Raw genomic sequence first — 12,218 nt, 5'->3', positions numbered from 1 at the left:
TTTTACAACAACTCCAGATAAATATCCAAAATACAATTATCTCAGTCCACAAGATCCCCTCCCCGGGACGGTAGATCCACTGCCTTTGTGCCAGGCGATACTCACTGTCTCCCAAATTTTGGCTGGCCCACAGATTTCATATCTCCAGCCAGTATAGTCTGTAGTCACAGTCCCTGATCCTCCAGACAACAGATACAACGATGGAAGCACAGGTATCCAGTAGCAGCAGTCCTTGTCCTTTAAGAAAGTTTAAATCCAAACGACAGATCCCACAACTGTAGCACGTTTATCCAGCCCAGTCGGTAACTGATCTCCAACACTCCATAAGCCATCCGTCCATCGATCGGCTCCAGGACCTCAGCCTAGATCCTATCCCTTCAACGTCATTTTCCTCACTCCCTGACTAAACATGTGGCTTACCCCTCCCTCCATTGGATAAGCCTCTGGAAAGGGCAGAATTGTTCACACCCTGCCCCTTAAACATTTGCTTTTAGCTTAAAGAGTGAAGAATATTTCAGAAGCCCATCACTGGTAACTGCATGTGATACCCTCTGTGGTGATGGCTCCACTGTGTCTACTGTCCCCATCCACACAATGGACCTAGTGGCTGAGAGAACAATTGCTTAAGGCCCCTGAGATATGGTCACTGAATGGAAGCATTGATACCTGAGGCTGAACTGATGAGCAAACAAATCACTACTAAAACATAACAAGTAAATCACTAATAAAACACAATAATAAGATTGACGTAACCGGTGCTCCATGCTGGAAAAAGTCTGCATCCCTTAGAGTCGCAGACTCCGCTCTACGTGCATTGGTTTAATAGTCTTAGAACAAGGCCAGATCCTCACATTAGATAAAAAAGCCATCTGTGCACCAATACTGTATCAATAAACACTACAACAAGAAACAAGACTTCCCAAAACTCAATTCCACATTATGGGTCTCAGAAAAAAATATATATTTTTCTTTTTTGCAAAGTTCAGAATTTTTTTTAAACCATTGAAATAGTAATATAAAAAAAAACATGTACATTTGGTATCACCATAATCGTACTGATCCAATGTTGCAACATTATTTTACTGCACATTGTACTCCGTAACACCAAAACCCCAAAAAAACAATGATGGGATTGCATTTTTTTCCACCATTTCACCTTACTGGGCATCTTCTTTCCCCATTTTCAGTACATTTATGATAAAGTTTGATGATGTCATTCAAAACTGCAACTTGTCTCGCAAAGAAAACAAAAACAAACAAGCCCTGGATACGGATAAATTAAAAAAGTTACGGCTCTTGGAAGAAGGGGAGAAAGAAACTAAAAATGGCTGCCATAAAGACATCCTACATAAAACTGATAAAAATCGCAGGGTGCAAGTCATTTAATGGTTTTGTCAAAGACTTGAAGACAAAAAAAAAAAAGAAAGAAAAGAGAATAAGTTCTAAAAAAAAAACTCTTGCAAAAAAAGTGTCACAAAGTTTGCAGAACTCATTTCCTGCTCCAGGGTTGGACCTTTGATGTGTCGTTCGCTGCTCCAAATTCAGCCGCAGTATGGATGAAATATTTAATGTAGTCACACGTTGCCGTCACTTTTCGCCCCTCTTTATAGTGTTCTTTCCTTTAAGATCCCCCCACCACCAGTGCCTCTTGTTCTTCCAGACTGGATCCGATGCTGTCCAAATATCATTAAGACATGCGGGTGCGATGATGACGGCATTCTCTATGCTATACATGAACACGTGCTGAAACAGCAACACTTCACATAAAGAAAGTAGCGGCTGCTGAGTGCTTAGTAAGCGAAAAAACAGCGGATAAGGCGGTGGAAAATCTTTGCCGCTTTCATCAGACGTACAGCGCAGTCGGGAGTGCACACAAGGAACTGTCACATCAAGGTGCCAGTGTCAGCTCTCATAATAAAAGAGAATCTGCCAACGCAAGTGATGGGGAAACTTTTACTCTTTTTTCCTTTTTTTTTTTTTTTTTTTAATGGATGACGGGAAAGAGTGCATTCGCCCGAGTGTTAATTTTGCCCTTGCGCGGCGACTGTCATTGTATTTCCCAAGGAGACGTCAGATCTCTAGAACTTTCAGGATCTCTTGCTGGGGTGCGAGGGGGAAGGGTGCGGAGGGCATGGTAGACGGCGTGACAGCGATGGAGGTGACGGGAGAACAATATGAGCATAATTAGTGCTCAATTAACATTGGGTAAATGGAGGCTGGGGGGATGGGGGGAGGGGAGGTAAAATGATTTGCCTGCAGCATTTTGCATTTTTTTTCTCCTAAATTATAATATGATTTAACCAGTGAAGTTCTGGATGTACTGTGTGGTGAATACACCTTGGTGTACACAAGTCATGATGTACCACATGGATAATGGTAGTGCTGGGTACTGGGGTGGGGGGGCATAAATTAATCATTTCACCTTGGCCAGGCTACTTGGATATAGGCAGGGTTAGGGCAGAGCCACCCAGAAAACGTTTTGTTCTCTTTAGTCCCTGGTGATGCAAAATTGCTAGTAGGAAGATATATTCTCTCTCCTGCCTCCTATAGGTGGCCACCCTGTAATGCAACACCTGGGCCCATTATAAAGCCTTGCAACGTAGAGATTTCATCCCAACCAGAGACGTCCACTTGTAGACAGCACTGACACCGAGTTTATGCTCCTCATCAGTACAAAGTAGGGTTTTTGTTGGCTGGGTAAGATGTTACGTGGCATATATCCATGTATTAAAGGGAATCTGTTACAGGTATTTCCTACTCCATCTGAGAGCAGCATGATATAGGGGCAAAGACCCTGATTCCAATGATGAAACACTTACTTTACCAGGCTTCTTGCTGCAGTTTTGATTAAAAACAGTTTTTTCTGCTGCAGATCTAGCAGTTCTCTGAATGTTGAGCTCTGTATAACCCCGCCCACACCACTAATTGGCTGTTTTCTGTGTACACTCTGCATAGGCAGAAAGCTGCCAATCAGTGATGCTGGCAGGGTTGGACTATATGGCAGCTGTCATGCTAGTCACTACTCAAGGACAAGCCGTGAGGCAGGGTAGTCAAATGTTTTGGGGTCACATACCAAGAGAGCACATAGTAAACTAAAGGGGAAAGACAAAGGCGAAGTCAGGTCACAGTCCGAGGTCAGAATACCAGGAAGATAGCGGATCAGAGCAAAGGGGCTAGGCAAATGGATGGTCAGAATGAGGTCCAAGGACAGGAAGCAAAAGATCAATAAACAGAGCACAGAACTACAAGGCAACACACTGAGCGAAAGCTAAGTCTGGCAGAGATCTTGGACTGGCAGCTCAGCTAAGTAGCTGGCTAATCACCTGGGACAGTGAACACCTGTAAGATGCTCAGCACCTCCCAGACTCAGATTGGACGGCTGAGCTGACTATCAAAACGACAGCTCAGCACACCTCTGTACTAGGCAGGACAACTGAGCTGTCAGTCACCACGTTCAAGACACCAAGTGGAGGCATTGTGACAGCGGCAGGTTTACTCTCCAGTGATAATCTCCTGCTAATAAAACCATGATTTTACAAAAACTGCACTAAGCAGCCCAGTAAGTGACACATCGCTGGAATTAGGGTCCCTGCCTCTACACCATGCTGCTCCCAGATTACATAACAAAAACCTGCTGACAGATAGCCTTTAAAGGGGATATAAAAAGTATACAAAAATCAGAGAAAGTGCAGTAATAAAATAAAAAATAGCTGATATTTACCTACTAGTTCCTGATACTGTGTCTTGGGCGGTTATTTTTGGTCTTCCACTTATCCAGCAGTGATGATGTGCTTACACCACGCACTAGACCACAGCCAATCACTGCAGGACTAATAAGGCTGTAAGTTCCCATGATGACTATTTGGTGCATTTTTGATGCTGCACCATTTCTGAACCAATAGGTGCATTTTTTTATTGCATTTTTAGTGTTTTTTTTATACCTTTTTAATCACATTTTTTCAGCGTACTAAAAACGCACATGCAGTTTTTTATCTGCAGATTTTCCTCATCTCATTCAAGTCCAAGGGGAAAATCCTCAAATAAAAACGCATATATAAAGCAAGGTAAAATGAGGGTAACAAAAAAAGCATGAAATTTACATAAATCTCATCTATTTTGCTGGAAATGTAATACATGGGTTTTTTATGCATCAAAATACACAGTAGAAAAATCTTATCAAATTCTCGTTGTGGGAATTTAGCTTAAAAGACCAAAGCAACCCTGACGATTAGCGAGTGACTATGTGTATTTTTTTATTTATTTCTTTTTTTAGGAATCGAACCATTGCATCAAATAGGATATACATATTAAAAAACATGTAACTAAAACCAAACAGTAATTGCCAACCTAAGTTATCCTCAAAAGCGCACTCTGATTTATATAAACTTCGGCCCCGATTCATAGAAGCAAATTTGCCAAAATTCTCAAGTTAATTTATTTGAAAAGTCGCAAAAATGTTTATTCGAAGTTGTGCAAAAATGTAGCTACTCTCGACGTTTCCAAGCCAGTTTTTCCCAGCTCCGCCAAAATGAGTGGGAATGGGGTGGGATTGGGGTGCGGTGGGGGCCACAGATTGTCTGATCCATGATGAGCTCTGGCGCTTCTTACACCACAAATCTTACTCTAGTCCCGAACTGGAATAAGATTTGTGATGACGTGGAAGGAGGCGCACGCCCCTCGTTAGATGCTGGTTCATTAAGAATAGACATGAGCGAACCCCAACTTAAAACTTCAGTGATCGTACTGGACACTGGTGCTAAACTCCGAACACGGACTTTTCCCGAAAGTCTGTTTTCATGCTTGGAATTCCGAGGGAAGTACGGGAGGAGAGAGAGAAAGAGAATATTTTCCTGCTCCAAAATTCAGGTCTCTGTTGTTTTCAATGGGATTCGGGTTCTGGATCAAGTTCGGGTACAGTTCTGGTACCCGAACTGAACTTTGGATTAAAGTTTGGGTTGTGTACCAGAACCAGAACTTCCACAGGTCCGCTCATCCCTAAAGAGTTGTTCACCTCTTAATGAATCAGACACCTCTGACTCCAGCACATTTAGAAAATTGATGCAAAAGAAAAAATGGCATGAAAACTGAATCGGCCTTTTGTAGTTATAACATTTTTGGACAACTAAAAAATAAAAGAAACAAATTCTAAAATGACATTTGTAGTTTTTGTACAATAAATAAAAAAATATTTATACAAATGTAACAGAGAACATAAAATAACAGAAAAATGAATAAAGAAGTGAAAACTAAACAAATAAAGCAGGTGGCTCAGTGGTCAGCATGGTGGCTCAGTAGTTAGCACAGTGGCTCAGTGACTAGCACAGTTGCTCAGTGGTTAGCATGGTGGCTCATTATAATAATTATAATAATAATAATAATTTTTATTTATATAGCGCCAACATATTCCACAGCACTTTACAATTAAGCGGGGTCATGTACAGACAATAGATTCAATACAAGGTGAGACAGTTTAACAGTTACATCAGGAGTGAGGTCCCTGCTCGCAAGCTTACATTCTACACGGAAATGGGGAGACACAATAGGTGGAAAGTGCTTGTTATTTCAGGTCTGGCAATTATAGTAAATAGGGATTTTCATATATAGCTGCATGATCCGGTCATCAGCCAGTATGTTTAAGTGCAATAGTTAAGTGCATTAGTTAACACAGTGTCTCAGTGGTTAACATGGTGGCTCAGTGGTTAGCATGATAGCTTAGTAGTTAGCACAGTGGCTCAGTGGTTAGCAATGTGGCTCAGTAGTTAGCACAGTGGCTCAGTGGTTAGCAAGGTGGCTCAGTAGATAGCACAGTGGCTCAGTGGCTATCACAGTGGCTCAGTGGTTAGCATGGTGGCTCAGTAACTATTACAGTGGCTTAGTGATTAGCACAGTGGCTCAGTGGTTAGCACAGTGGCTCAGTGGTTAGCATGGTGGCTCAGTAGCTAGCACAGTGACTTAGTGGTTAGCACAGTGGCTCAGTGGTTAGCATGGTGGCTCATTAGTTAACACAGTATCTCAGTGATTAGCATGGTGGCTCAGTGGTTAGCATGATGGCTCAGTAGTTAGCACAGTGGCTCAGTGGTTAGCACTGCAGCCTAGCAGCGCTGGGGTCCTGGGTTCAAATCCCACCAAGGACAACATCTGCAAGGAGTTTGTATGTTCTCCCCGTGTTTGTGTGGGTTTCCTCCAGGTTCTCCAGATTCCTCCAACACTCCAAAGACGTACTGATAGGGAATGTAGATTACGAGCCCCAATGGGGACAGTGATGATGATTTCTGGGGAGAGCCATGGCGCTATGTAAGTAAAATAAGTAAGTTGTATGTGTAAGAACGCCAAGTGTTTGAATACTGAAATACCAGGAGAAACTAGAAAATGGGGACCAATGAAGGACTGTTGAGATTTGGTCATTTGTCATTATGGGACCTCCCCACCCCTCACCCAGTCCACACAGATCATTATCAAATAGGTGACCACCACTTGATTTTTGTCTTACAGGTGGAAGCACACCGCCAGGAATCACTGCACCAGCCGTGCCTAGCATTCCATCACCAATTGGGGTTAATGGATTCACCGGCCTCCCACCCCAGGCTAACGGGCAGCCGGCCGCAGAAGCCGTGTTCGCCAATGGAATCCATCCCTACCCAGGTAATAAGCCGATCGCTGTCAGTTATTATGGCCCACAATGGGCACATCAGCTTAGATTAGGCAAAAAGAGACCTTTCCAGTTGGATGACAACCGGCCTGTTGACCCCCTGTGGGAACAGTCACATAGTTGTCACCCAGCTTTTCCAGAAGTTGATATGAAACTCCTAAAAAAGAAATTTGAGATCCTGAGAAAAGTCATTGATTCAAGAATTTAGATTTACTGGGAAGATGGAGATGAAAGTCAGAATAGAGGAAATGTGCCGAATACTGGAGAGCTTACAATCTAATCGCACGCCAGTCCTATTCATTGTCCATGTCTTGTAACTTGTCCACTTGAGGGAAGGGGTTAAACCAGGTTACAAAGACCCCATAAAAACTGAGAACCCATCTTCTATCTCCCTTTTCTAGAGTTTATGAATTTCCACATAATGTCACATGTACCTTCCAATCCTCCTGTTTTTTGGAGGAAGTGTGCAGTAAAAGGGGGAAGATTAACGCAAAAAAATCCCTAAAATGTGACAGATTTCTATGCGATCACTGGGGTTATTGGGCTGTTTCTTAAAATATCTGTGGGGGTTTATATGTCCACTTGGGTGGAGACATACTGTACAACATATACATTGGGATTACGAAAAGATGGCTGATTTCTTCCAAAACAGTGCCACCCCTGACCACAGGTTGTGTGTGGTATTGCAGCTCAGCTGCATTCACTTCAATAATGCTGGGCTGCAATATCAGACACATCCCATGGACAGATCCTGTTTCTGGGAGAAAAAAAAACAGGTTTGACAACCCCTTTAACAAAGACCCAGGCCTTGAGAAATGTCCTGCCTGGAACAGACACTGGGAGACGTTCCTGGAGGTCTCCTTTAAGTTTTCCTGAAGAGTGGAGTAAGTAAATTACAATGAGACATCTGTAATCTATTCCACCAGCGCCTGGGATCATTATTCTTTCCCATTTGTAACAATCAACCATATTCCATAAAGCAGTCGCTGGAAAGAGAAGGGAAGAAAGATCTAATTTAGCATCTTTAACTCGGAGTATTAGAGATTTTAATGAGAGAATTCTCCCCAACTCACTCTTGTGCAGTAATAAATGGAGGTGATTAAGCCGGGTCTTGGCAGCTATAATAGAAGCATTTGTGCTGCGAGTTGAGATAGTTATCAAAATAAAATATCCATCAACTTTATCCCTGGTGCCCAAACGTCACCGCACCGAGCGACAGATCCGGAGGGGGAGGGGATAGTGAGAGTCATAGTATTATACCTGCTGGAAGGGAACAGAAGGGGAATGGGAAAGAAAGGGAAATATACAGGATATACTATTATTATTATTATTATTATTTATTATTATAGCGCCATTTATTCCATGGCGCTTTACATGTGAAAAGGGGTATAATACAAGAACAGTTACAATAATCTTGAGCACAATGTGACAGCGACTGGTACAGGAGGAGCGAGGACCCTGCCCGTGAGGGCTCACAGTCTACAAGATATATATATATATATATATATATATATATATCCACAGCTATCTACTTATAGATCTAGAAATCTCATATCTATCCATCTCTTTATCTATTATCTATATATCTATTATGTATATATCTATCTATCTATCATCTATCTATTATCTATCCATCTCTTTATCTATCTATTATCTATATATCTATTATCTATTATCTACATATATATTATCTATCTATTTTCTATAGTACAGACCAAAAGTTTGGACACACCTTCTCATTTAAAGATTTTTCTGTATTTTCATGACTATGAAAATTATACATTCACACTGAAGGCATCAAAACTATGAATTAACACATGTGGAATTATATACTTAACAAAAAAGTGTGAAACAACTGAAAATATGTCTTATATTCTAGGTTCTTCAAAGTAGCCACCTTTTGCTTTGATGACTGCTTTGCACATTCTTGGCATTCTCTTGATGAGCTTCAAGAGGAAGTCACCAGAAATGGTCTTCCAACAATCTTGAAGGAGTTCCCAGAGATGCTTAGCACTTGTTGGCCCTTTTGCCTTCACTCTGCGGTCCAGCTCACCCCAAACCATCTCGATTGGGTTCAGGTCTGGTGACTGTGGAGGCCAGGTCATCTGGAGTAGCACCCCATCACTCTCCCTCTTGGTCAAATAGCCCTTACACAGCCTGGAGGTGTGTTTGGGGTCATTGTCCTGTTGAAAAATTAATGATGGTCCAACTAAACGCAAACCGGATGGAATAGCATGCCGCTGCAAGATGCTGTGGCAGCCATGCTGGTTCAGTATGCCTTCAATTTTGAATAAATCCCCAACAGTGTCACCAGCAAAGCACCCCCACACCATCACACCTCCTCCTCCATGCTTCACGGTGGGAACCAGGCATGTAGAGTCCATCCGTTCACCTTTTCTGCGTCGCACAAAGACACGGTGGTTGGAACCAAAGATCTCAAATTTGGACTCATCAGACCAAAGCACAGATTTCCACTGGTCTAATGTCCATTCCTTGTGTTCTTTAGCCCAAACAAGTCTCTTCAGCTTGTTGCCTGTCCTTAGCAGTGGTTTCCTAGCAGCTATTTTACCATGAAGGCCTGCTGCACAAAGTCTCTTCTTAACAGTTGTTGTAGAGATGTGTCTGCTGCTAGAACTCTGTGTGGCATTGACCTGGTCTCTAATCTGAGCTGCTGTTAACCTGCGATTTCTGAGGCTGGTGACTCGGATAAGCTTATCCTCAGAAGCAGAGGTGACTCTTGGTCTTCCTTTCCTGGTGCGGTCCTCATGGGAGCCAGTTTCTTTGTAGCGCTTGATGGTTTTTGAAACTGCACTTGGGGACACTTTCAAAGTTTTCCCAATTTTTCGGACTGACTGACCTTCATTTCTTAAAGTAATGATGGCCACTCGTTTTTCTTTACTTAGCTGCTTTTTTCTTGCCATAATACAAATTCTAACAGTCTATTCAGTAGGACTATCAGCTGTGTATCCACCTGACTTCTGCACAACACAACTGATGGTCCCAACCCCATTTATAAGGCAAGAAATCCCACTTATTAAACCTGACAGGGCACACCTGTGAAGTGAAAACCATTTCCGGTGACTACCTCTTGAAGCTCATCAAGAGAATGCCAAGAGCGTGCAAAGCAGTCATCAAAGCAAAAGGTGGCTACTTTGAAGAACCTAGAATATAAGACATATTTTCAGTTGTGTCACACTTTTTTGTTAAGTATATAATTCCACATGTGTTAATTCATAGTTTTGATGCCTTCAGTGTGAATGTACAATTTTCAAAGTCATGAAAATACAGAAAAATCTTTAAATGAGAAGATGTGTCCAAACTTTTGGTCTGTACTGAATATATCTATCATCTATCTATTATCTATCTATTATCTATCTATTTTCTATTTATTATCTATCTATCTCATATCTATCTATTATCTATCTATCTATTATCTATCATCTATATATCTATCATTAGCTATTATCAATTCCCACCAAGGACAACATCTCCAAGGAGTTTGTATGTTCTCCTCGTGTTTGTGGGTTTCCTCTAGGTTCTCCGGTTTCCGCCCATACTCCAAAGACATACTGATAGGGAATCTAGATTGTGAGCCCCAATGGGGACAGTGCCGATAATGTCTGTCAATTGTCTGAATTGTAAAGCACTGCAAAAAGATTATTATTATTATCTATCTATCAATTAGATCACATCTGGATTACTGTAATAAAATAAAGAACATATATAGGCCATTGCAGCATCAATCTGTTTAGTTGGATGATCTACCATTATCACAGAGAAGCACCTATGGACCCCTGGAGAGGACCCCGCAGCACAGGAGCTTACAGTCCACAACCATTAGAGCCCAGTGTAATGAATTTGCCAGTCTGTGCCTGTGAGTTCTGTAATGTGTGCTGGCCTCTGGTGGTCAAAGCTCGCCATTACACTGCCAGTGACTATAATGGGATGTAAAGAAGATCCATTGTGTCACTGCTGTATTTGTAGCAAAATCTAATGTGGTATAATAAATACAATGTAGCAGAGCTGAATACGCAATGTGATAACAGTGTAGTTCTGCCAAATGACATACTGAGCTTTTTTACATCTGTAATTCAAGGAATTATTCTTTAAAAAGTTCAAATGAGACAAGACAAGAAGTCCACAATTGGAATGATGATATTTTTTTGCTTTTGCTATAAGGGGGTCTCAAACCATAATTGCAAGTATTATTAGTAATGAGCAAATCCCTAAAATCCAATTCCTTGACTCTCAAACTCCCAATTAGCTTTTCTTATTTACCATTGATGTTAGGAAAAATAACAGTGCATTCAGCCCCGGTATTCACCCAGCTTTCCTGGTCCCCAGAATGGCAGCTCTCCCCTGCATTGCTGGGCATACCTCCTATCTAGATGTGGTGAGTGACATCTCTGTGCGCTCGTTAGTAGTGCTTGTTACCCAGCTTTCCCACACTTTTGTATATGTGCAATATGTAGAAGAATGTTCACACCACACTGTGGCCATTTAAACAGACAAAGCAAAAAGAAAAAAACTAAATGATCATACACCCTGTAGTAAGTAAATAGATAAATAGTAATAGTGCATGTAAATAACATAGTGTACTTAGTTATCACTATTTTGATCAAAAAAGTATTAAAGCCATCCCACCACGACAAGGTGAACGCAATCAGGACAGTCCTTTCTCTAGTATTAAACCTAACCTTGTGTCAGCCGAACTCAATGTAGATGGGGGCGGAGCAGGAGCCATGCCGGATAGTTCAGACACCTGCCCATGGGAAGCTATACAGATGATTCCCTAGCTCAGAAATGGGACCCACACCCCAGTTTGAACAAAGTGCAAGAAACTACAGCAAAACCAAAGAAATGAGCCGGAGCATAGGTTGGTATACGTGGAATGTGTAGAAACGCATTCACACTGTGGTCACTTAAACCGACATAACCCAAGCAAAAAAACTATAGGCTCCTATAGAGAACCTGAAAAAATGCATATAAAATATACAGTCGTGTTTTTATGTGCAATCTCCCGGAGTTTCTGCACTATAAAATGTATTACAAAAACTGTTTTCGAATCTGCACCAAAAGGCATAAAAAAAGACAAAGGAAAACACATAAAAAATGCAGCGAAGACACAAACTGAGCAGATTGCTATTGTTTATTTTGGTGTCGACACCGGCAGAAAAAGAAGCAGGGGGAAAAAAACAGCGCTTTGCACTTTCTGATATTTCGGGGACATGCGCTTTAAAGGTCAGACTTTTATTCTAGTTGCAGGGGTTTCCAGCCAGTCCATCAGTGTGCGTGCAGGGGTAACACTTTCATTGTTGTCTATCTATAGAATCATAACTGCGTTCCTGATCGCTGATTGTTACATTACAATCCCTGACCTTGTTCATTAGAAATTAAAGCAGTCTACCTGTCCTTCCCCCATGCTTTACACTTCATCTGCACCTTCGCTCGATTAAGACGAAACTATGATTAGTGTGACCCTAGTTTAGTTGTATTGCCTGAGGTAGTCTAGAATCTTCATCTTTTCTCATCAGATGTTTTGGCTGCTTCTCTGTCCTTCCCCCATGCT

The 12,218-nt window shown here is 41.7% G+C and overlaps 1 protein-coding gene across 11 annotated transcripts in view; it reads left to right on the top strand.

The window, feature by feature from the left end:
• CELF4 (CUGBP Elav-like family member 4) overlaps positions 1 to 12,218 on the top strand; it is a 1,491,885-nt gene that overhangs the window by 1,350,553 nt on the left and 129,114 nt on the right. For all 11 annotated transcript variants that reach the window (XM_073680446.1, XM_073680445.1, XM_073680444.1 and 8 more), the window contains one exon: positions 6,493 to 6,642. In XM_073680446.1, coding sequence (XP_073536547.1) covers positions 6,493 to 6,642 — 150 coding nt within the window. The remainder of the gene's footprint in view (positions 1 to 6,492; positions 6,643 to 12,218) is intronic.

The sequence above is a fragment of the Phyllobates terribilis genome, unplaced genomic scaffold (assembly GCF_046119375.1).
Source record: "Phyllobates terribilis strain yellow unplaced genomic scaffold, ASM4611937v1 Scaffold_1__5_contigs__length_1240528914, whole genome shotgun sequence".
NCBI lineage: Eukaryota > Metazoa > Chordata > Amphibia > Anura > Dendrobatidae > Phyllobates > Phyllobates terribilis.
Note: the sequence above shows the minus strand (reverse complement) of the source record. Positions and strands in the feature narration are given on the sequence as shown.